We start from the raw sequence: 25,274 nt of genomic DNA, 5'->3' as shown, positions 1-25,274 counted from the left end.
AAAAGACAGACTGATCTCAATCCAAATAGAATAGAAAAGAATAGAATACAAAGAACAGAATAGATTTTATTTGCATTTGCACAAATCGGCATACTGGTGGCTTGGAATTCCTGTATGTTACTCTTTCCAGAAATAAAAATAAAGTAAACTTAAACAAATGTTTAAAAAACACAAAGGTTGAACACCTTAGTTACAACATAGCTATAATGATAAATATATAATAATATTTATAACTGAACTGACTTGAAATAAACTAGTTCTTTAGCAAAGAAGCCCCACTTAGCATTCAGGCAGCTTTAAACGATCGATTTTTTATCTACAATGCCTTAAATGAAAACAAACGTATGTATAAGGATATAGTGCTATATATATGCTTTTAAAACTATTTTGAATAAGTGTGTTTTAATTTTGTGCTAACACTTCCGGGAAGCCGTTAGCGGCAAGGCGAAGACGGAAGTGCGCTGCAGGGAAACCTGTCGATGATTTCCGTAGTCGAGGCAGGTCGGGTTTGTAGCTGTTTTTACTGTTCGCTGTGTATGTGTGATAGATTCGGGGCTAAAACTCGGCTCTGTTCGCTGTTTACATCGGACCCACGAAGGGAAACCGAAACCGGACTACCAGAACTGAACACTAACGGTAGAAATGGAGTCTCAGGGCACAGACGAAGTGAAGGGGCCGGTTCTGCACATCGTTGTGGTTGGATTTCACCACAAGAAGGGCTGTCAGGTATCTAGTCAAACCTCCTGCTTCATGCTAACTGTAGCTAACTATCTGTCATTTAAAGGCGCATTTCCACTAAATTTACTGATGATTTGTGTGGGAATTTCACTCTCGCACTGGATACGTTAACATGTCGATCTAATAAGCATAGATAATAGTTAATATTGTAAATAATAAGCAAGGCTGTTGATTCTTTTACCGGGAGGAGATGAATAATCAACTGCTTGCTCTGGGATCTATGGCTTGTATAACTTGTGGTTTGTTTCCAGCTCAGATATTTTTACAGTTCAGTGTTTCCACCTGAGCCTACATCCTGTTCACAAATCGATTAAGCATAGCTGATCGATTAGCCAAGTGGTCGGCTGCCTCGTCTGTTTTTGTTGCTGTGGTTTCAGTGGTTTATCCTCCAGCACAGAACTGTGACATATTTCCTGAAAAACAAGAGGATTTCCTTTCTGATCTCTTCTCTCTTAAAGCACATATATTTGCAAGGCTTTATCTTTGGCGGCATGATTATCGTCATTAAAAGTAGCTGATTTAGTGGATGAATGAGACCAATCTGAGGACAATGTGAGCTGTGGTCTAAAACATCTTCAAAACATTTAAAGAAATAAAACAATCTTAAAGATTTTTTCCTAATGGTTGTTTAGGCAGTCTTGTTGCTTTGTTTAGTTTAGACATAGATCTCCACCGTAGGATAACTTTGAGTAAAAACATCTTGGTGTCACTGTGTTTAATAAAAATAAATGCATGAAATGATCCAGTTGCATTCATTTAAGACAGAAAGCATTATTCCTGCTGCTGCTGAAACAATATGACATTGGTAATTACAGTTGCATAATAAACTGTAAATAACTGTAACTGCAATACCAGAGTGTATAGTATTAAAATCAGAAAGGATTGTATGGCATGTAATAATTGTTCACTATTACATTCCAGAAGTCACAAAGTAATGCTTCTGTAGGGCTCGATGAGAAGAGGAAAAATGGAAAATCTAAATGTTATTGCAGTCAATGACAATATCGACTGTAATAAACCCACATTTCTCTCATTTTTCTCCTTGTTTTCCATCATCAAGAAGACCCAATACTTCTCCTTGAGCTTTAGCGTCTTGGTTACTAAGATCTATATCAGGTATTAAAGTCAACGAAAGTCGTCTCAACTAGCCTAAACTCACAACTCCCTTTAATCTCCCAGCAACCTTCCTACATAAGAGTGGGTTACATTTTTTACCGTTTTTCTTTCCATCTGTTCCCCCAAGCTGGGTGAAAGTTGGAGCCAATGCACCTCCCAACTGTGGAGATCTGGTCCAGAACCTACCACTTCTTTTGTGTGAGGGGCCAAGAAGCTGCTGGTTGTGGAAGTTGTTATTTTGTACCAGACTTTCTTCCTTGCATTGTTATCACACTCAGGTGATGTCTCTGTAGATCAACCAGCATGTTGGATTAGCTGCTGCCTGCTTTAGCAACACAAGTTGCACAAAGTTTGCACACGGTTTGAGTTGTTTGTAGATGCTTCATGACAGAACGAAATCTAAAGTGATCATGCTGCTCATGCATCCTTTAACTCTGGGCCTCCTTTGTGCTTTCAGTCGGCAAGTTCTACCACTGACATGGCTGTTTTCCTTTAGTCTCTTGCTAGGAACATAAATAGTTTTTCTCTGCCAATTGGCTCTTCCTGGTCCGACGTTTTCCTGAAGAACCTTTGTGAACGTTGATCAAACTCTTCCCTACCTCTCCGTGGGTAAATGCAATGCCATGGGGTTTCTTTAACAGTCTGGCAGGTAAAGAGTGTCTTCATTCTGCAGCCTAAAAAACCTTCCTGCAACAAGCAAAAGTCTAGGCTGGATACAGTTTGTTGGTGTATGTTCTGTTCCCCAGTTGGGAGTCTGACTCAGAATATAATGGTTCCTATGTCTACAAGCCTCCCAAATACACTGATTTCAAACTGCAGCCTGAAAAACTCATTATTCCCGTCATGCTTACATTGTACTTAAGGATGGGTACAATTTGGAGGTGTGTGCTCTCATTTCTTCTTAGTTCAAGTTGCTTTATTTACCCTTTAGAGTTTTGTGAAGATTCTTGTCATGTAGATAAACATTGTATCATTTTAAATGGTAGGAATTTGATGATGCTGATGCTTGATTAACATTCAGCGGCTACAGGTTAGAGCAATCGAAACCGTATTATATTTTACAATTAAATGTGACAAGAAACATTTCTTTAGATTCTCTTGACCTTAATCCGGGACATCAGACACTTTTTCCCTCATGTTTCTACTCCGTGGCAGAAACAGGAAAATGTCTCCTTATCAGTGGAAGTGGACATGTTGAACATGACATGTTCGTCCTAATCCATCCTCTAGTTTCCTGCCAGTAGTTCTTCAAAATTAATGAAGTGTGTGAGGTGGACGGGCTTCCATAAAACCAAACAGTAGGCCTTCTTGTTGTCGCTGCTCTCCATCTGTCTGCATCACGTCGCTCTGCAGCCTCAGAAGCAGCTGCTCTCCACGATGAAAGATGAAAAAAAGAGGTTTTTTTTACGTAACGATGAGAGCGAGAACACAATCTGCCCACAGCGTTGTGGGGAAGTTATCTGATAGGGGTCAGCGGTCTCCTGCTGGGCTTCAGACGTTTGGGCTTATGGCTCTTGGATCCGACTGGCCTCCTCTTCCTCTTAATCAGCTTCTGTCTCTGTATGTTCACAGCTGGTTTATAAATAAATACCAGGCCTGTTAAAAATCGTTTAACACACACAGGATGGTACATCCCACATCTAGATGTCAGACCCGATGATGCAAAAAATAACTGCAATGTTTTTTTTAATCATTTTCAGGGTAGATTTTTTATTCCACATGGGGTTAAAGTTATAGATAAGGCCTCAAATATGGATAAACATACGCTCCAACTAATATTTGCCTAAATGTCCCCCAGCAATTTGCTGGGAATCCACAGACCTTTTGTAGCTGTCACACTTCTGGTATCACTCTGGCTGGATATTTGACCGCTCTTCTTGGCAGAACATTAATTTAAACTGGTTGGTGCCCTGGCAGAAACCCAGCTTTTAGGTATGGTGCATAAATCCTCCACAGATTTGAGGTCAGGGCCATCCCAGAAGCCTAATGTTATCCTGCTTTATCCATCCTAAAACCAGTTCTGATGTGTGTTTGGGTCATTTTTCCTCTAGGACAACCCATTATGGCCAAGATTCAACTATTTAGTTGTTGGTTTGAAGTTATTAAATTTCTTCGCTATTGCATCCACTTTGTGCACTTTACCAGTACCTCTAGCAGCAAAACCCACAGCATGATGCTACCGTAAACCTTTTCTAGCTTTTTTTGGCCTGTCCATGTGGGCAGCTGCTAATTTCAGGTGAGCTTGAAGGTGTTCATGCTGGAGCAACGGCATATTTTGTTTCAGTCGATGGTGATCGATCTGGTTTCGGTGTGGACACTAGTGTTCCAGCATCCTCCCACAAATGACTAGCTTGATCCTTGATGGTTCAGAACTACAACAGAAGTGCAGCAAAAACTCTTTAGGACTTAGTTCCAGAGATATAATCAGATACTATTTGTTTTGGTTTTTGGCTTTTTCCATTCAAACTCCCCTAAAGATTTGTTTTCAGTTGATGCACAATCAGAAGTATGATATGCCCAAGAGAACTGATTTTGTTTGTGGCTTTTCACTTAAACGTTTTTCTTTCTGTTAAAAGAATTTCTTCTGCTAGCAAACATAAATCAATCAATCAATCAAGTGTTTGGAAGTGCAAAATTAAGAGTACTGTCTGGTGTCATTACATGGCTCATGATGACAGTGTCAAGGCTGTAATCATGCAGGAACTCTCATAGCAACTGAGATTTTTAATTCATTTGAGCCCACAGTATTCTGAAGCTAAAGGCTAATATCAGCACATTAGGACTCAAGTAGAAATGCACCAATCAATCAAGCAGAGAATGGAATCGGCCAAGGGTGTTTGCAATGGTTAGGGCTGTTGCCTTGCAGCGTGAAGGTCCTGGGCTTGAATCCCAGCCTGGCGTCTTTCTGTATAGAGTTTGCATGTTTTCCTTATGCATGCAACACATGACTGGTGGGTTGATTGGTCTCTCTCTTTTCTTTCTTGCTTTCTTTCTTGCTGTCAAACCCTACTTACCTACCAGGACATCTATAGATAAACACGAACAATAGCTCTTGTTTATTTTTGAAGTGCTTCATACATCTTCTGCGAAACATGCACACAAACATATTATGGCCTTCTGCAATGGCCATATTTATATTTGCTGAGTGTTTTGTGCTGAATTACTTGTCTTTTCTTTGGCCGTAGTAGTACTCGTAGAGTCACGAAGTTTTACGTTGTCCTCATACTCTTTTGTATGGTTTGTTCGCAAGTGGTGGAACAGATTTGTTGTTGAACTGTTCTTCACGGTGACCACGTTTTGGCATATTTTGCATATAACGCTATTTGACCAACGTCAGTCTTGTCAAAAACGGACCATTTCCAGGCTAGGGACGTGGACGCACGTCTCGCTATTAAATCATCCGCTGAGATAGAATATTGCTACATATTTCCTCCATGTGAGAAGATTGTTCTCGTTTAGTTGCTGTGAGTCACGAGACTGAATTCTGTTTGCTGATTGGTCAAGTTGCCGCCAACTCGAGTCCCTCGAACTTTCATCTACCTCTCCTTTCCCGTGTATGCACCCTCCATTTGTTGTCTGTTCGAGACGGTATGAATACTCCATAATGTAAAACTGCACATCGTCAAAGCAACATTTGCGATGCTATCGTCAGCGATATATATTGCCCACCTCTATCATCTCTAATCGGTGATCACAGCTGAAATACTGAAAAAGGGGGGACATTTGGCTTACACATAAACTCTGTCGCTACTATGAACTCCCACCTTTTTCAGTCTATAAACACATCAACCCACAGCATGCATTGTTATGCACTTATACAAATCTGCAAATCTGAATTCATATCTGAAAGCTAAAGTCCCCGAATCGCTAACAAAGGCCGGAAGAAAGATGTTTTCTATGACTGAGATTTCTAACAGTATATTTATAATTTTAACTTCTAAAAATATTTCGTCTCATTTGTCAGTAAAATTACTGACCTGTTAATGCCTCAGAATTTAAAAGCAGAGAAATAACAACAAAAAACCAATAGAAAAGACCCCACGCCTGCATTTTATTCAATGTAATGCCCTCTACTTTAACCCTGCCATAAACTACTGGAAAAGCAGGACTTTAACGCAATAAATGTGTTTACAAGCTTCAGTCTGGTTACAAATATCTGCTCTTCTAAAGATCCTCAGTCCTGCAGAGCGAGCTGCGCCACCGCGGCCTGAAGGAGTCGGTCTGAGTCTGTCCTCTGACACTGAGTCATTGTTTGTGGGTGTGTGCTCCGATCAGGAGCAACAGGTTTTATCTCAGCTAAAGCTGCGGTCTGGGCGATTTCACCAGAGCGAGAGTGTGTTTTTTTTTATTTTTATTTTTTTTATCAATGGAAACCAAACAAGTGTTGTAAAATATCTAAAAAGTGACAGATTTTTAATGGTGGAAGGCGAAGAAATTTCATGGTGCAAAAACCTTGTTATTAGTCTAACAAAAACTGAGCTGGTGACTCATTTTAAAGAGGATGTTTAAGCAGCTAAGCTATCTCTATAGAAGCGGGACTTTAGACAGTTTGATGCTCTGGAGCATACAGGTGTGTGTTAACACAATGCTAAGTGGTCGGCAGTGACCAGAGAGAGAGAGCAATTGTTGCTGGCCAGCAATCTGGGAATGGTTGAAAGGCCCTTTCCAAACTGTTTAAAGTCAGAAAGACTTCGTACCAGTCAGAAATATTTCAGTCAGCTGCCAGTCTTCCCCGGAGCAAACATCTCAGCTAATTCATGGTCAGAGCATGCAATTCTCAGCTAAACAGGCCTCATGTTGAACAAGAATGGCTTGTTTCGAAGATTTAAAAGAGAAAGCTTCTTGCAGATGGATTGCAACAGGTTTGCAACGGAAAAGCAAGACTTCAGGAACAATGACCTTTGGAAAAATAGGGCTAAAATATTGTGTTTTAGGCTATCATGCACTGCAGCACGTTTGGAGAAAATCAGAAACAGCATATCAGCACAAACACCTCATTCCAACTGTAAAGCACAGCGGTGGATGGTTGGTGATAACATAAATATGTAGAAGTTACCCACTGTTCCCTTCTTTCTGTTTTATTACTGAAATATTTACCCCACATGCTGTCCATTGCTGCATTACGCGCTCATGCAAACCCTATCCCTTTATTCCTAAAGACTATTCCTAAATGACATTTTTACCACTCTGTCCTCAGGTTGAGTTCTCGTACCCCCCACTGATGCCAGACGAGGGTCACGACAGCAACCTAATGCCAGAGGAGTGGAAGTACCTCCCGTTCTTGGCTCTGCCCGATGGAGCCCACAACTACCAGGAAGGTGCGTCACAACATCATGGGGGAGGGTCTTCTCACACTCATACAGGCAGGGGATATTGTTAGAAAACACATTAAATCATTGCCTTTCTGAATCATTTCAAGCATTTCTTTATGGTACAATCAGTGGTTGTGGGAGTAAAACAGGGAGATTGTATCCAGGGATGTTTGGAGATTGAGACTGAGGGTACTCTGAGGAATCTTATACAAACCATCTGCTTCCTGGACCAGCAACCTCTGAAATCTGAATTTCTTGTCAAGGAAGCTCTTATTTCAAAGCTGTGGGAGTGGCTGTAATTTCCACATAGTCCTGCTGCCGTCATGTGACCATACTGTGTTTTTTTTTTCTGCTTATCAAACAGTCATGTGAAGGCAAACAGCAGGAGCTGAGCCAAAGTTAACATACAGGCAGTCAGCTGCAAAACAGTCGGTGTCGTCAGTGTTTCACAGTTTCATCTGGATGAAGACTGGGAACGCAAACTCTGCTCTTCCTGCAACCAGATTTTCTGTGTAATATTTAACTCTTATCTGGGAATGTTCTTATCAACCCCTTTTTCACTGCACAATAAATCTTTTATGTTCTCTGGTGCCTCAGCAGCCAATAAACCAGCCGGGCTCAGAGAGGTTGCTGGGTTTTGGTTACAGTGGAAGACAATAGCTGCTGTGAAAACATAAACTGGGTTATTGCCGGATAGAAAATGGAGGTCTTGTGTTAGTGACCACCCCGGAAACCATGGACTTAAAAGGTGATATTATGAATCCTTTGAAAATACAGCCTCAACAAGGATAGTTGGTCTCCGTCCATCGTGTTGTTTTTCAGCAGTGTTTAACTTTAGTTCCCAGTTTTCAAATATGAGTTAATTTCTGATAGTCAACGTTTGTCGAGGTTCTTTTTATTCTCCATCTGATTTATTTTCGGATCTAATGGACAGATGTTCCTTTGAGATGGTCCAGGTTGTTTTTATTGAGTCTCTTTTGCAGATTTGTTCATCCATCCATCCATCCATCCATCCATCCATCCATCCATCCATCCATCCATCCATCCATCCATCCATCCATCCATCCATCCATCCATCCATCCATCCATCCAGACTAGAAAGGATTTATGGTTCCTCCAGTGGGTTTTGGGTCTGGACCAAGCTATTTTCCCAGCAGTATGTCTCAAGAAAACCTCCTAAGGAAGGCGCCGAGGAGGAACCCTGAACCACCTTAGCTAACTCCTTTAGATGCAGAGGAGCAGCAGGTCTACTCTGAGCTCCTCATCCTATCTCTAAGGCTGAGCCTGACCATCCTACATTTCAGCCACTTCTATACAGGATTTAGTTTGAAGCAGCAGAGAAGCTGAATCTCATCAGGCTTTGGTGTTTTAACCAATCATTTCTTCAGCACAGAGCTACAACCTTCAGTAGGTGTTTACAAAACTTTTTGGGTTCATGCTGGAGTTTTAGGCTGGATAAAGTTATATTTTGGTCCTGTTTGGATGAGATCTCTCTGAATCTTGAGATTTTCTGTTTTCTTGCAGCAGAAGAACACAAACTGGTTTTAAAAGAGTTAGAAGAGCTTTACGCTTGGCTCTGAACTACTCTGATTCCTGGTCTCTGTCAAAAGGAGCGGGTAATAATGTACATTTACTGGTGAAATCAGTGGTTCACCTTCAGTGAACTCAGAATGTTATTTTTAAGGAATCCAGGGGTATGTTTCTGGTCTCCTTTTCTGTGGATATTCCTGTTGGTGACATCTCGTCTGTCTGGTCCTACGTCTGAGCTTTGCTCCTTCTGCTCCTCAGGATTATCCCTCAGCATGTTTTTACTAAGAGCAGCGTCTCTGCATGTTTGTGATGCTGCTGCTGGCGCCTCTTCTCTGCTGTGTTAATCTCAGATGTGCCACATTTAAGACTCTCTGCTGTCGCTCTCAGCCAGAGGAGATTTTCTCAGTGAAGAAACACACTCTGATTTCTTGCTCTGATGGTTTAGAAGCTGATCGTTGTGACATTTCCTTTACCTGAGACAATTAAATCAAAAAGACCGCAGACAGAATGTGACTTTGTATCCAGCCTGATTAGAGATAATGATCAGCTGGAGTTGCATTAGCACTTACTCTTTATTGATTTATAATTACAACCTGAATCATCCATATATAATGTATAGGTTTAACAGAGACTGACATTTATTACAGTTTTTATAACATTTTTATTACTTTTTGCATAGTTTACATATAAGCCAAAGCGTCGATTAGCTTCTGAAATCAAAACTGCGTTTTCAGGGTGTGATTATGGCTTGACGCCTGGGCGGCATGACCTCAAGGGCGGCTCCGGCCCTTGAGGTCGGAGAAATACTCGGCATGTTTGATCTTATGTGGTCTCGTCTTGTTTCAAATTCTCTCTAGAATCCCAAAAACCAAATGTCAGAGGTCACTATTGTCATTGTGTTCGTCACATGTATGGTGAAGGGGTTCCCCTAGGCCACCAATCAAGCAAAATCCACAGCCGCCTTTAATTTCTCGAACATTTACTCTCAACTTCTTTTTATTGTTTATTCAACACGTTGTTTTTCCCATTTTTTTTTACAGAGATTCCTTTAATTGTCTTTGTACAGATATGAAACCATGTTTTAACTGGATTTGCTGAAACACAGTACTGGTAGGAGAAAGAGTCTGCACCTTAAGGCTCAGTCTGATGGTGAATTCAGTAACACATTTTTGTTGCTCTCTATAGTGGTCATTCCTACACAGACCCATATCATCACACTCCCGCTACCGTGCCATTTTATTTGGATTATTTTTTCATTCTGATGTTCTGGCTTTTTTTTATATACAGCACATTTTCTCTGTGATACTCGATAAATGATGCTGCTGCCTCAAGTTTTTATTCCTGTTGTTGGTAGAAAAACTGTAACGTTTTTTTCTAGATTGAAAAGTCCACCTGCTTTGTTACAAACTCTTCCTCCTAAATAAGATCCAGAATCTGGACTCATTAAATGTTCCTCTGCTTCAACACAACAGAGTTAAATAATTGGGTCTTCAACAGGACTCTGCAAAACTTGGAAGGATGAAAACTAGGGATGCACCAATGATATTTACCAATATTATATATATTACATATTTTCCTACCCTTTTGACACCATGAAAATGACCACACAGCTGATGTTACAAATACCACATAAACCACCCCCCAAAACACAAATGGCAACAAGATGGAAATAAACATTTTACTCATCGGACCAAAACCGATATGTTAAAAATGACAAACATCGGCCGACAGTGATGATGTCCATGCCTTACTCCAAAGGGACGGGGTGTGGGTATCTGTAGTGTAGCTTAGTGGGTTACAGATCCTACATTTCACCTTACGTTTCTACGTTGATCGGGTTTCTCTTCAGTTTGAGTGATTTTTCTTCCTGTTTTGCAGACACTGTGTATTTTCACCTGCCACCTCTCGATGGAGACATGAAGTGTGTCTATGGCGTGTCCTGTTATCGCCAAATAGAAGCAAAGGTTAGTGAATGCAGGCTTATTTTACAGAACTTGACTTCAGTGTGGGGTAAAAGTATCGTAAACCAGGAGAATAAAGGCCTTAACAGCTGCAGAACGAGGCAGCCAGGACGTTAGTGGTGCAGTAAGGATTGTTTTTATTCTACAGAATGAACTTTGACCTCGCTGGAGCATCAATGATCTACATGATGCATATTAATGCAAACAGCTGGGTTACCTGCATGTGGTTTGTTTTCTTTGGGTCCTCCAGTATTGATTGTCTTTTTGGATCTTACTTTAGGCCCTGAAGGTCAGACAGGCCGACGTCACCAGAGAGACGGTTCAGAAGAGCGTCTGTGTCCTCAGTCGAGTGGTGAGTCACATCCAGCTTCATGCCGTCATCGGACTATTTCCCACAGTGAGCCTTGATTCAGCATGAAATCATACAGTAGGACTTTAAAGCAATACGTTTAGGTGGGATGAAAAGATCAGAGATCCTAGCATGTCAGGAAAAATCTGAACCTGGATAAAATTCTTATCCAGGTTTGATGAAGTATGGAAAAAGAAAAATAGATTAGAGACAAAATATTTTCAGGATTCATTTTTTTCATGTTCCATTGTCTATATTAAACAGTGTTTTACTCTGGTTTTATTTTAAAGATGCACATAATCACTATAATGACTCTTCCTCCACCAATCTGTCCATTCATTTCGTTCATCCGTCTGTCTGTCCTTCCTTCCTTCTGTCTATCCATCCAAGGAAATAAAGAGCTACGTCCATTAACATTTACTTTTCCTTCCCATAGAAAGTACTCCTGGATCAGTGCTTCTTTGTTCTCTTTGTGTCTCTGCTCTGTTCTCTCAAACCTCCAGTCGGTCGTGGCAGATGGCCGCTCATACTGAGCCTGGTTCTGGTTCTGCTGGAGGTTTCTTCCTGTTAAAAGGGAGTTTTTCCTCTCCACTGTCGCTACATGCATGCTCAGTATGAGGGATTGCTGCAAAGTCAATGCCAGTGACTGTCCACTGTCTCTACATGCTCATCCAGGAGGAGTGAATGCTGCAAGTCTCTGACTGGATGCAATCTGCTGGGTTTCCTTAGATAGAAAAACTTTTTATCCAATTTGAATAAATAACTGAATCTGATTGTACTGTTCAATGGTTAGGATTAATTGGAATGTATGAACCTGACTTAAAATCTATATGATTCGATTGAATTGACTCAGCCCATTTTAAAGTTACCCACCTTTCACACAATGCAACAGGTAACAACACTCTCCAATTATTTTTACCTCCGTCTTCCTCCCTCCCTGTTGGATGGAGTAAGGTGGAGTCAGGTTTAGCCTAAACCGGCTCAGTTATGGTTGAGGTGCAAACACACCCTCCATTTCTGCTACCTGTATGACCTCCTTCTCTTTTCCAATGGTTATAATCAGTCTGACAGAGAGAGGTATCCCAATCATTGTGGTTTTTAGTAGAACAATGACCATCAGTGGGCTCCAGATGAACAAACTTTATCAGTGTTTTATTTTATTTAGTGCCCCTACACATAACCCATTCTACAATGTCCAAACTCTAACACTCAGTAGTTTAATCTAACCTCCCCAACAACCCAGCACCATTCCAAACCTTGTGAAGCGCCTTGAGACGACACGTGTTGTTAATTGGCGCTATATAAATAAACTGAATTGAATTGAATCAATAAACCTTATTTATTCTTTAAAAAATAAAACAAAAAGGACCAAAAAAACTGAAAAGTTTGTAAGATGTTGGAGTTTTAACAAAACCATCAGGGGTTGTAGGGTTTTGTGTTTATTTTATTAATCCGTTACTGTTCAGGAATAAACCTGTCTTGGATAAAGTTCTCTCTTGCCTTTCATTGTTTGAGGCTCCTTTATGGTTCAGAATGAGTGATGTTTTACAGGAAGCTGCTGCTCATCAGCTATTTAAAGTCAGTAAATTTCATTAGTTAACAGGAACCACTGTGATTCATGAATCTCTCTCTCTGTCAGGGAAAATTACATTTCGTCTGGATTTTTTAGCTCATGATGTATCTGAATCACACTCAGTCTGCTGCTGACACAATGTTTGTTTTTATTTACAGCCTCTCTACGGTTTACTTCAAGCTAAGCTGCAGCTCATCACACACGCCTACTTTGAGGAGAAAGACTTCTCACAGATCTCCATCCTGAAGGTGAAAAAATGGTCTGACCTTATCTGAGATTCACTTCCTGTTTCCTGTTGTAATCACCTGTATTTTCCTGTGCAGGATCTCTTCGAGCACATGAACGGCTCTCTCAGGGGCTCCGCGCTGGAGGGATCACAGGTTTATCTAGGTACACAGATACCAGCCTCCACAAACAGTTCAGATTTAGTTTTCATGGTCATTTGGCAGGAAAATGTTGATGCGTATTTCTCTCCTCAGGTTTATCACCACGAGATCTCATCCTACACTTTCAACACAAGGTTGTAACAGATAGGTTGATATGATGCAAAAAATCTTTTTTCTTCTAAGAACAATGATGTTAAAACATTTTTTTACATTATTTTGTAGGTTCTCATCCTCTTCAAGCTCATTCTGCTGGAGAAGAAGGTAAGAGTCCAACCTGAAGATAACATTTCATCCCTTTTGTTTCCTTGGTTTTCCACATGTGATCCCACACAGTTGTCTGTTTGCAGGTCTTGTTCTATGTGTCTCCTGTAAACAGACTCGTGGGAGCCCTGATGGCGGTTCTGTCACTTTTTCCAGGTCAGTAACTCCCAGAGGAAATCTGTCTGGTCTGGTGCTTATTCAGTTGTTTTTGGAGGTTTTTAATCCCAGCCGGGAGAGTTTCAACTCCAGCCCTGGAGTGCCACCATCCTGTAACTTTTAGATGCTTCCCTGCTCCAACACTCCTGAATCCAATGAATGGTTAATGACCAGGCCTAATAACCAACGCGATTACATGCTATCTACATGCCAACTGGAGGTTTGGGAGGAGAAAAAAAGCATTTCCCATCCTGCCATAACAAATGTACGATAAATACACAGAGTTGATAAACTCTACTTAGACTTTAACTTACTGCTTTTGTCAGATAAGATTATGGTTGACCAATTAAGCAACAAACACTCCAAGTTGGTTTTGTGTGAAACAAAGGAGGAATACGTGTAAAAGCACCTCAGGACCCCTGTTAAATATGGTGGAGGATCTGTGATCCTGTGGATCTGTTTCAAATGACATTATATTTATAGAGATATGGGATCTGGCGGTGTGATGTTTGTGCAGGTATGATCGAACACGGCCTGGTGGATTCATCACACTACAAACCAAAGAGCAGCATCTCGGACGAGTTGAGTCTGGTGGAGAGCGTCTCAGCAGCCGAGGAGTTCGTCACCGTGTCCGTCACTGACATCGCCAACACCAACATGGATTTAAAGGGCGTGGAGGTGACCCAACCAGCTGCTGCAGAGTCTTTGTCCTCAATGAACAGCCCGGAGGGGGACAGCAACCACCTCAAACCGCCCTCACGGACCTCACGAGAGTCCTCCGAGAGTGACTGGGAGACTCTGGATCCCAGCGTGTTGGAGGAAGCCAGCCCCAAAGAAGCAGCCGGCGGTGGGTCGGAGCTGCCGGACGCCTTCGACTCTAAACCAGGAACGCCGATCACAGTGCAGCCGCTGGGGGTCAGCGGTCAGGGCGGGGTCACCCAGGGCCTGGTGTCGGGTCTGGAAGAGGATCAATACGGCCTGCCGCTCGCCGTCTTCACTAAGGTAACTAAAACCACCGGTCATGGTTTTAAAATGTTAACCCACAAGTGCTACCACCCAACATCAAACCAACAATGACTGTATTACTTTACTATTTTTTGTGGTTCTACTTTGCTTCTGTTGTTGCCAGGGTTACTTGTGCCTGCCTTATATGGCTCTGCAGCAGCATCACCTCCTGTCAGACGTCACCGTTCGAGGCTTCGTTGCCGGGGCGACCAACATCCTTTTCCGCCAGCAGAGGCACCTCAGTGACGCAATCGTGGAAGTAAGTCTTTCTTGTTTACGATGTTTCAGTGTTTCATCCGAAACGTGGGCTCATTACTCTGAGCATCTTTGCTTTTGCAGGTAGACGAAGCTCGGATCCAGATCCAGGACCCAGAGCTCCGAAAGATCTTAAGCCTGACGACGGCTGACCTGCGCTTTGCAGATTACCTGGTGAAACATGTGACCGAGAACAGAGATGACGTGTTTCTGGACGGGACGGGCTGGGAGGGAGGAGACGAGTGGATCAGAGCTCAGTTCACGCTCTACCTTCACTCCTTACTCTCATCTGCACTGCAGCAAGGTGGGAAAGCGGTAGAACATCACATAATGTCATGAGTTCACCGCAGACGTCATGCCTCCTGAGTCCTGACTCCTCTCCTCTCTCTATTTGCTGTGTCAGATAATGAGAGGCTGCTGGCGGATTATGGGGTACCGTTTATTGGCGCGTGGAAAAACACTCACAACTTCCGGGTTTGGTTCAGTAACAAACATCCTGGCATGACAACAATCACTCCAGGGTAGGTGGATTAACCCGGTGGCTGCCAGTCACATTGCTCCAGAGGAGGAAAAATAAGGTTTAGGAGGGAAACATGTTTTACCGTTGCAGATATGTTTCTGATCAATTATGGAATTTCATTTCTTGTGTATTTCTTTTTTATTTTAAACAATCACTCTGTTTTCTATTCACAACGTGAGACACGGTCTCATGAATGCCATCACAGTTCAACTGAAAGTGGAGTTCACTGGGATGGAGAAAATGAGCACAGCTTTTAGGCTACACTCAAATTTACATTGTAGTTCTGAGCCTCATTTCATTGAGGAATTATGACCCCTTCCATCTGAAGGAAAATAACCCCACAGCATGATGCTGCCATCACCATGTTCAACTGTGGTGTTTGTTTGGGAAAACCAAACATACCTTTTAACATTTTGGCCTCGTGACTTCGGATCATGATGCTGCCGCCACCGTGTTTCACTGCAGGTTTGGTGTTCTCTTCTCATGAATTGAGACCTATGTGGAGCACTTAGTTCACCGTTAGTTTTAATGTTAGTTTATTGTTTTTACAGTGACATCTGCACTATCGTTTCCTGCATTAAAATGATTCACAAGATACCTTTTTAGAGGCACAACCAATTTAAGCTTCCAAATATTTTTTATTTTATATTTATTTTCACTTTATAAACATTAATAATGAAGTCTTTTAAGACATATTTCTAAAGTTTGTCTTAGTTTATCACAGGAAGAATGACGCAGCATGAAATGAACTGGATGTCCTTTGTGTTGCAGCCACCCTTTCCAGGGCCAGTACAGTGTAGCTGATGTGAAACTACGACTCTCACAGTGAGTATTATTTTATTCTCATTCTAATCAGGACATTCTTTAAATTACAAATTAGTATCTATTATATATTCTAAGCTCCAAATGAGACGCAGGAGAAGAGCTACTTCCTTTTAGTGGTTGTCGGATGAGGCAATGCAACTTAAAGCAAAATATCTGCTGCCCTCTAGTGGCCAAGAGAAGAAGAGATTGTGATGCTGCCCATTCTTGGCAAAGAAGCACTCCTGTTAATTATTGGTCTGTCTTGAATGAGCTGCACATTTGAGATCTCTTCAAAGTGACTCAATAATAATGAGTTGGAGAACCGAGACGGCCACTCCAGAACCTTCACTTTGTCATTCTGGTGCCAGCGACGGATCAACTTGCCCTTGTGTTTTGGCTCATTGTTGTGTTTGAACGTTCAAGAATGCCCCATATAAAACCTCTGGGCTGATGACTGCAGATTTCCTTCCAGTATTTTCTAACATCTCTATCCCTGAGCCTTTGTAGCTCACACATCTCCAAACCATCATTTTGATCTGGATCAATCAGTGTTTCATACCAGGAATCAGTGTGTTTTTTCACAACGGTTAACCTGAAGCTAGTTGTGGGGTTTCTTCCACCCACAGCTACTTTCCTGGAAGTTCTGGTTGAGGGTTTTGTTGGTTTCATCAGAACTTGGCAGTTTCAACTTCTTGTCATCCAGTAGATGTCCATCCACATACTCAGAGTTGGGCTCTTCTGTATGAGCCAATGTTACAGTGAGGGCCACCAACAAGACGAAAAACAGATCTTTGTCTCGTTCACACAGGAGTCCAGAAAATAAACCTTTACTCTCCAAAGACCAATGACTTTCAAAGATTTTTTGCTATTGTGTATTTTCTGCTAGTAGTTGTTAACAACATAACAGTCTCAAAGAACGTGATAAATTACCTTCATAGCAAGATTTTTGGTAAGGGGTAATAAAATTGTGTTTTTATATAGGGCTGCTGAGATTATCACGAACATGTCTTCATGGCAATACCAGCACAAGCAATATTCATATCGCAAAAGACTGTTTGGAGTGCAATAATTGTTTGCTAATATATTCCAATTGTTGTAAACTTGCGTTTTTCATGCTACTGTAATATTTAGCCAGTTGGACAGAGTCTCACGGCAGTAGATGTTCGAATCGGACACAGATGACATGCCCAAAATACTGAAGGTCACAGAGTGATGAAGGCGGAGAAGAAAGAAGGAAATAGGCAGCTATCGCAGCTGATGTCATCATAATATTTATCAATATTATAGCTGTTGCAAGATTTTCTAATATCGTGCCGCTGACTTCCCAATCTTTTAATCTAGTGTCTAATTTATTTGGAGCAAACTGTTATGTGCACATCACTTAAAAATAGCTAAATCTTCTTTCTATTCATATTCTGTCTTTACTGTTTCCCAGATTTTAAAAGTCAACTTGATCCACGGCTTTTTTATTAGTCCTGTGAGGTTTGTCTGCCATAATTGCCTCTTCAATGCTTTACGTTTCATTCCCTTCTGGACATCTAACTGGTTCAGGATTATATAAGCAGTTTGAAACCAGAATAAACCAGAAAATGTGAGCTTGATGCTCCGTTTCTGGCAGCAGGCAACGTGACGTATGCTGAGCTGAAGCTTCACCAGCGTCTCCCTTTAGAACTCTGCAGGTTGGATTTCTGTATCCGGTTAGACACCCCGACACCCAGCTGTGAGCCCTTGATGAATACTGCATGGTGCAGGCAGCAGCAGGCATCGTGCAGCTTCATGCTGCGTCTGTGCATGGATATGGCAGCAGGGTGGGGGGTCACGGTGCAGGCGCGGGTCTCATAGCAGCCAGAGTCATTAATAATGAGCGAACTTCATTCTGAAAAACAGCCGGAGACTCCTTCAGCCCTCTGCTCCGCTTTCATTCCAGGCAGCGTGAACGAAAGACGACTCCGTCCACAGCTGGAGCACCACAGGTAGAGTTACTCTGCAGATAAATCCTCCAAACGAGGAGCTCACGCCAAGCTAGAGTCAACAGAGTCGGACCTGGCTTATGGTCGGCCGTGACGCTCGGAGCTCTCGCCTTACCTTCAGGGGTTTGGTGTCACGGCGGCTGTGAAATTTATCGTAAAGCCTCAGTAAACAAACTTCAGAGGGTCAGTTTAACTCACCTGCACAGCGTCCAGTTAAAACATTAATGATCAAAATGAAAGAAAACACATAATAGCAAACTCTGCAGCTGTTGAGTTGTTTCATATATTAGTGGTAAATAAATATAACTTAATTTTACAACAAAAAGCTCTAATGTATTTTACTGGGACATACATAGATTTTGTTTAGAGGAACCAATTAAAATATAAAAGTCTTGTTGCATAATTTAGATGGAAAGAGCCTAAGAGGTGTGAATACTTTTGCAAGATACTGTAACTATTGATGAAAATAATGAAAACAACATTAATAATTGTATTAGAATGCAAAAAATAACAATATTCAAATTTTCTTTTTTTTTTAAATTGATAAAAGACGTGTTATCTGAATTCTGTGTTAACTCACATGAAAACCTTTTAACGTTTTAGGCAGTTTTATTCATGATGTAGGATCTTATTTTCTGGAACACAATCGAAGACAACAGCAGTGTAATCAGTGTGTCCCCTCTGGGCCAAATCAAGCTGCGTGGCCCCATTAGCTTCTACTTCCTGCTGCTTTTCATTAACTTTGGGAATAATGTACTTTTCTGGTTTTTTGGTGCGGCCTGCTGCTCCACATGGAGACATTACAGCAACATTTCTTCTGACAAGCATGTGCTTAGCAAGCGTGGGGGATGGGGGGGTGTTGGAACAACCACACAATTTCATCCTTTTGTCAGAATGCAATAGTAAGCTAAATGAAATGCAACATCTGATGCTGCAGTTTACAGGGAACATTTCACAACATTCAAATTTAGGGCTTTAGCTTTGGTCTGGGCCCCTTTCAGGCTACCTTCTTTCTCTGGGATCAATTACAGTGGATTTATAGTAAAATTAAAAATACCAACAGAGTTTTCGACTGTAGGTAAGAATTTGCCTGCTTATAACTTCTGAACAGAATGTCACCTCCAAAAACCCTGAACTATTTCTGTAACCTTCCATTCCCAGCTTGAAGGGCTTCATTCATTAAAGTTGGAACTTTTCAGTCCCTCTTTATTCAGTTTAGCTATGGGTTTGTAGACATTTGATATGTAGGGGTTATAAATTTGAGCAAGGAAAATCTCTGGAAAGAGATGCAGAGATCTTTTTTACAGAGACAAGGAAGGGCCCGAGAACACAGCCCTGAGGGACACCACAACCCCCTGAGTGCAGCATGTTTTATATCAGCACAGGTTTCTAGGTTGTATAGTAAAACTCCACCATCTAAAGTGATGCATTTTGTCTTTATACATAAGACCTGTGTTTTTGTTAGTGACTTCATGTTGTTAGTGAGTCCGGAGGAATTTATTCCTCCTTTTTTAATTTCATTTCACAAGCTTGTGATCGGAGCCAACCGAAACCTATGTTGGTTTTCTGACTGGACTTGAATCATTTACAGTTTCATTAATTTATCCAACAGTGTCTGTTTTTGAACATTTTCTTCCCAGCAGAACTCCTGTCATGTTTCTCTGCCTCAGTAAACACCCAGTTATTTTCCTGAAACCTGACTCTGGATGACAAGGAAGGGGAAGTGGGGTCGGTGGGGCACACAGGGACTGGTGTGATGAATCCCACTTGTCAGGATGTCAGTTCGGAAAGTAAAAGCAGACAGCCGAGTCCATCTATTGCACTCTGCTCGTCACTGGATCAGAAAAGGAAGGAAAAAGCGGAAGCTACGGTTCACTTGCCAGTAACGGTGATGTTTGAGTATTCTGGAAGCTCTGGGGGCAAAAACAAGGCTGATCTTTTTCTCGTTCCTTCTTCATCGGAATTGGACAAAGAGCAGCTGGTGGCAATGACGTTCTTAGAAAACGAGTCGTGACGAGCCAAACTGCTGCAGGCCAATAGGGTCTTTCTTTATTGGTAGCCTAGCACATTACGCCACAAAAGATGTTTATCTGGGTCAGCCCAGGAGATGAAAAGTGGATGCAGACGCTAAAGGTTTAAAGCTCTTCCTGGGTTCCTTAGCATAGCATCTTCTGGAGAAGAAATACAACTTTTTTTTTTTTTTTTCTGAAATGCACTTTAGGGTTAAAGGTTGCATTTATGTCAGTAACCTGCAGTAAACATGCAGTAAAGGAGTTAATTTTTAGTTACAGTAACTATCACATTAGAGTGCTCTGACTGACAGCCGTCTGCTTCCTGCAGCTACTGATACTATCGTCTTCTTTACAACGCTGCTGCCAACCTGGATGATACAGGATCGAGATTCCCGCTGAATATCAGGTCAGCTGGGATCCACATGAAAGGCTGCATGTTGGATCCACCAGGTTTCAGTTCGGATAAAGCCAGGCGGTGCCGCCTGTAACCGAGCATTTGCTGTGAAACACTGCTAGCTTGATTCACCACCTGTGACATCTGCTCGTTCTCTGCTGTTACACGTGCATCTCGGTAAATCAGAATAGCATCGAAATGTATTTATTTCATTGATTTAATTCAAAAACAGAAAGTGGTGTAAATGATGATTTTACTCAGAATGATAGGGTAAGCAATAAAGGTCACTGCTGGCTTATCACAGAGCGTTGTATTCAAGCAAATTAATAGAGAGTTGAGTGGAAGGAAAAAGTGTGTTAAAAACATTTGCTTCTGTTCATTTTAACAATGGCTTAGTGTTAATGAAAGCTCAAAATTATAATTGTCAGAAAATTTGAATATTCCACAATTGAGAAATTGATGTTATGGTCATGTTGTAGCCCACACAATTATAGAGAAGACTGCTGACTGTACAGTGGTCCAGCAGACACCCTGTGCAAATGCAATGTACCTAGTCTTCTTCAGAATGGTGCAGCATTCAGGAGCTCCATTTTTGTATAGTTTGCTTTGGGAAAGATGGAAATGTTCAGACAACCCATTATTCTGAAGAAAATGAATGCATTGATTTTCTAAATCCTGAACCTGTTTTTCTTTCTGCAGTTCGGTGCAGAACAGTGAGCGGGGGAAGAAGATCGGAAACGCTATGATCACAACCAGCCGCAGTGTGGTGCAGACCGGGAAGGCAGTGGGTAAGATAGCCCCTAAGCTAAACCTCAAACTTATTGTAAGGGGTTTTAGTTTGTAGAATAGGACAATTACTCACATTTATCAAAAGAAACTTCACTGTTTTCCATTATCAGGTCAGTCAGTGGGTGGAGCCTTGACAAGTGCCAAGTCTGCTATGTCCTCCTGGTTCTCCACGCTGGCTCCGCCTGCACCTTTAACTAGCTCCTCGAGTCCTCAACCTGCCTCTGAGGTGAAGCCATGACAGTTGGTGTCAACAAACCTCCAGTGACTCTGTCTGTCTCCCAGCCCTCTGACTGTGAAGCCTTAGCACCAGAGTAAGGATGCGAACAGACAAACAATCACCTTTCCTCAAATCCAAATAGAAGTCCAAACCATAAACCCCCGGCGGTCTCCAACCTTGAACTGGAGATTCTGGGCTTTCTCCAGCATCGTATTGATTGGATGGAACTTCAGGCACGGAGGCCCATAATCACTGTGAGGTGGATAAAAAAGAAATGAAAACCCAAGAGGCTTTTTAACGTTTAACAGTTTCTCAATGCTGCAGTTCATATTCCTGATTACGAGATACAAAGGCTGTGTTTGGGTTTGCTGTATTCACTTTTGGCTCTGTATTTTATGATTTCTCCATATTTTGCTGCTAAATTATTTAAAATGCCTTGGTCACAGGGTTTTACAGAGGTAAGAGCCCCTGAACATTTGGACAAATTTGATTTTAAAGTGATTTTGGCTCTGGATGTTCATCAGTGTCTCTGTAGTAATACTGTGGTTGTTTCAGTGGAAAAACTATGTAATGAAATTTTGATCACAGAATAGTAACAAAATCTTTGTAATGTTTATAATAAATTCATTATTTTACTAAATTAACATTTACAGATATAGCAGAAATGTCACTGACATTAGAAAAAAGACAGAAATATAGGTTTATCAACAAGTATGTTAGTAAAATTTGATTAAAATATATAATTTTTATTTAGACAAACTCAAATATTAACACATTTCTATTTTTTGTGTCAAAATAGTTTATAAGATTGGAGCGTTAGATTTACATAGTTTAGATTTACATATACATTCACATTTTTACAAAGCAATAACCATATTTTACTCCTAAAGCGGTTGCGGTATGTTAAAATGAAATACTGGAAACACTACATCACATACGTTTACCAAAAACTCCTTGTAGTGTACTTTTTAAATACTATAATGCGAAAAACAAGTCTTTTTTTTTTTTTTTTTTTTTACTTTTTAGCTACATAAGCTAGTTTAGTTAACATTAGCTTGTTTGCTAAAATGCTAAATGCCTTAGCCATCTTATTTAAAAAAAAATCCCAATTATTAACTTTATTATTAACTACTTTAATCTTTATTTAAATCAGTCTTAACTGGTTTGTGGTAAGTACATTTCAAGCTTTTCACATTATTTAAAATCTTGAAAGTTTTGTTTATTTTTAACAAGTGTTAGCTTCACCAAGGTTGCTACCTAGCAAAAACTGACACAACAGCTTCGCAGAACATAAAAAAGATAGTTTAAGTACTGGAAAACAGTTTTTTGTGACAAAAACATTCAAAAGCCATCCTAATTAAAAAATATATTTAATAACTGAAGTAAAATATTTCATTTAAGTTTAAATTTTTATGTCAAAAAACTGTAAAATGCCAGATTTAACACCAGTTTCCACTTCATGCAGTGCAAAATAAATAATTTTTGCTTATTTTGTTACTAATTGAAAGAGAATAATTATAATCAGTAGTACTTTGGAACACACCTGACAACCACAGGAATCTTTTATTTAATTATATCATACATAAAGTCCATTTTGATGACCATTTGTCAGGCTTTTGGAGAGACCTTTATATACACTACACTGTTATCACCACTATTGATCATACTGATAACGCAGTCTGTATGGTTGCAACAAATTGTTTATTATTTAGCTGTTCCTGTAGAGTTTAAAATATATTTGCTAAAAAGTGTTTTACCACAACTGGATCAGATCATTGAACATGTAGATTTTGATGTTTTTAGTTGTATTTTTTGACCTGCGATCACTTTGACATTTTTCCTGAACCTTATATTTAAAATAACATTTGTGTATTTTTTTATCTATAATATTTCTCACTTTACAAAGATAAGTCATAGTGAAGGAAATTTACTTGTGGATCAATTATTTAAACAATATTTTTTTATCTTTTAAAAGCATGCTAAATTAAAAATACAAACATAAAACATTTTATTAAAGGTTTTATTTGATAAATGTTGCTGCCTTAATGGGTTAAATAGACTTCTTTTTGGCTGCAAAACATACAAAAATTTAACACTGATGCTGAAACAACCATAGTGCTGCTATAGAAATCCTTGTGAACAGAAGTTAGTCGCCTTTGAGTGAGAAGCATCCTCTGATTATAAAGGAACCTCTAAAGTTTTGGTTTGCAGGCTTTTAGTAACCTTTCCCAGACCTTTTTCTACTTTTAAATAAATATATATTTGGAAAACTATATTTACTGAGACCTAAAATAGCCTGAAGACAGATGACTTATTTATTTGTTGTGTAGCATGTTTTATCAAAAGAAAAATATCCATGTTGTCTGATTAAAACACTGGAACAAATGGACCACTGTGCTTATTTGCACAAATCAGACATTATACTCTCTCTCTGTGGATCCTTACCTTGTGTAACTGTATGTTCGGAGGTGCTTACCGGATCTGTTTCCTCCATGCTGCAAACATATAACAGTTGTTTCATTAAAAGTGGTCCAGTGAGCATGTTTTCCAGATAGATGTACGATTTTAAACGTCCACTCTTCCGAGTCTTATGGATTATTTGTGCTGTTTAAGAATTCTTTTTTTTTTTATCTTCTGATATATTTTCGTTTTGTATTTAAACCAAATGAATGTATTGTAAGCTCAAATACACAAAATATTTTACTGTATTGGAGAAGGAAGTGATAAACCATGTTGCTGTATTAGAAATAAATAAAAGTTGCACTTTTATTTTCAGGATCTGTGGTTGCTTCCTGTCCCTCCGGACTAAAATGTAGGTCGGTGGAACATAGTGGTGGGCAGATGCACGTTTGCAGAGAGCGTAGCTGTCGCGTGATTTCAAAGCAGACTGCTTGATAAAAGCACACCCGTGTTTTTGCAGGAAACACAACAGGAACCCAGTGACCCCAGCGGTCGTTTTAACCGGAAGGAAAGCTGAAAACCAGGAATGTTGAGCTGCACCAACTGGCTGGTGAGAGGTTTTCATGCATACATGGCCATGAATGTCCATGAATGTCATTAATCTGGGGTTGTTTTTATATATTTGAACTGTGCTTGTTATACACCGGGATGAGTTATACAACTCGTACTCGTCATCTTCCGCTTTATCCGGGACCAGGTCGCGGGGGCAGCAGACTCAGCAGAGACGCCCTGATGTCCCTCTCCCCAGACACCTCCTCCAGCTCCTCCAGGGGGAGCCCAAGGCGTTCCCAGGCCAGCCGAGAGACATAGTCCCTCCAGCGTGTCCTGGGCCTCCTCCTGGTGGGACGTGCCTGGAACACCTCCCGAGGAAGGCGTCCAGGAGGCATCCGGTATAGATGCCCGAGCCACCTCAACTGGCTCCTCTCGATGTGGAGGAGCAGCGGCTCTACTCCGAGCCCCTCCCGGATGGCTGAGCTCCTCACCCTATCTCTAAGGGAGTGCCCGGCCACCCTACAAAGGAAACTCATTTCAGCTGCTTGTATCCGGGATCTCGTTCTTTCGGTCATGACCCAAAGTTCATGATCATAGGTGAGGGTAGGAACGTAGACCGACCGGTAAATCGAGAGCTTTGCTTTTCGGCTCAGTTCTCTCTTCACCACAACGGTCCGGCACAGCGCCCCCATTACTGCGGCAGCCGCACCGATCCGTCTGTCGATCTCCCGCTCCATTCTTCCCTCACTCGGCCCTCGGGGATCAATAAAGTATCTTTGAATTGAATTGAACAAGACCCCGAGATACTTAAACTCCTCCACTTGAGGCAGGAACTCCCCTCCAACCTGAAGAGGACAAGCCACCCTTTTCCGGTTGAGAACCATGGCCTCGAACTTGGAGGAGCTGATCCTCATCCCAGCTGCTTCACACTCGGCTGTGAACCGCCCCGGTGAATGCTGTAGGTCTTGGCTAGA

General features: G+C 41.1%; 1 protein-coding gene across 1 annotated transcript; it reads left to right on the top strand.

Moving 5' to 3' along the window:
- The first annotated feature begins 451 nt into the window (after positions 1–451).
- On the top strand, positions 452–24,117 carry avl9 (AVL9 homolog (S. cerevisiase)). The gene is made up of 16 exons (XM_047350174.1): positions 452–726; positions 7,052–7,172; positions 10,575–10,660; positions 10,938–11,009; positions 12,738–12,827; positions 12,903–12,969; positions 13,059–13,099; positions 13,188–13,226; positions 13,313–13,382; positions 13,900–14,384; positions 14,512–14,646; positions 14,727–14,946; positions 15,046–15,163; positions 15,934–15,987; positions 21,042–21,130; positions 21,242–24,117. Exons 1-16 carry the CDS (start codon positions 643–645, stop codon positions 21,367–21,369), a joined length of 1,899 nt encoding a protein of 632 aa, XP_047206130.1. The 5' UTR covers positions 452–642; the 3' UTR covers positions 21,370–24,117.
- The last annotated feature ends 1,157 nt before the right edge of the window (positions 24,118–25,274 follow it).

Source organism: Girardinichthys multiradiatus, chromosome 21 (genome assembly GCF_021462225.1).
Source record: "Girardinichthys multiradiatus isolate DD_20200921_A chromosome 21, DD_fGirMul_XY1, whole genome shotgun sequence".
Taxonomy (NCBI): domain Eukaryota; kingdom Metazoa; phylum Chordata; class Actinopteri; order Cyprinodontiformes; family Goodeidae; genus Girardinichthys; species Girardinichthys multiradiatus.
This window is presented reverse-complemented; position numbering and strand designations above follow the sequence as displayed.

Bases quoted from the DNA above. Each gene is read 5' to 3' on its own strand.
- avl9 (XM_047350174.1), top strand. From the start codon at position 643: ATGGAGTCTCAGGGCACAGACGAAGTGAAGGGGCCGGTTCTGCACATC. The intron at 13,227-13,312 runs GTAAGAGTCCAA...GTCTGTTTGCAG, and splicing joins TCATTCTGCTGGAGAAGAAG to GTCTTGTTCTATGTGTCTCC. The intron at 15,988-21,041 runs GTGAGTATTATT...TTCTTTCTGCAG, and splicing joins GTGAAACTACGACTCTCACA to TTCGGTGCAGAACAGTGAGC.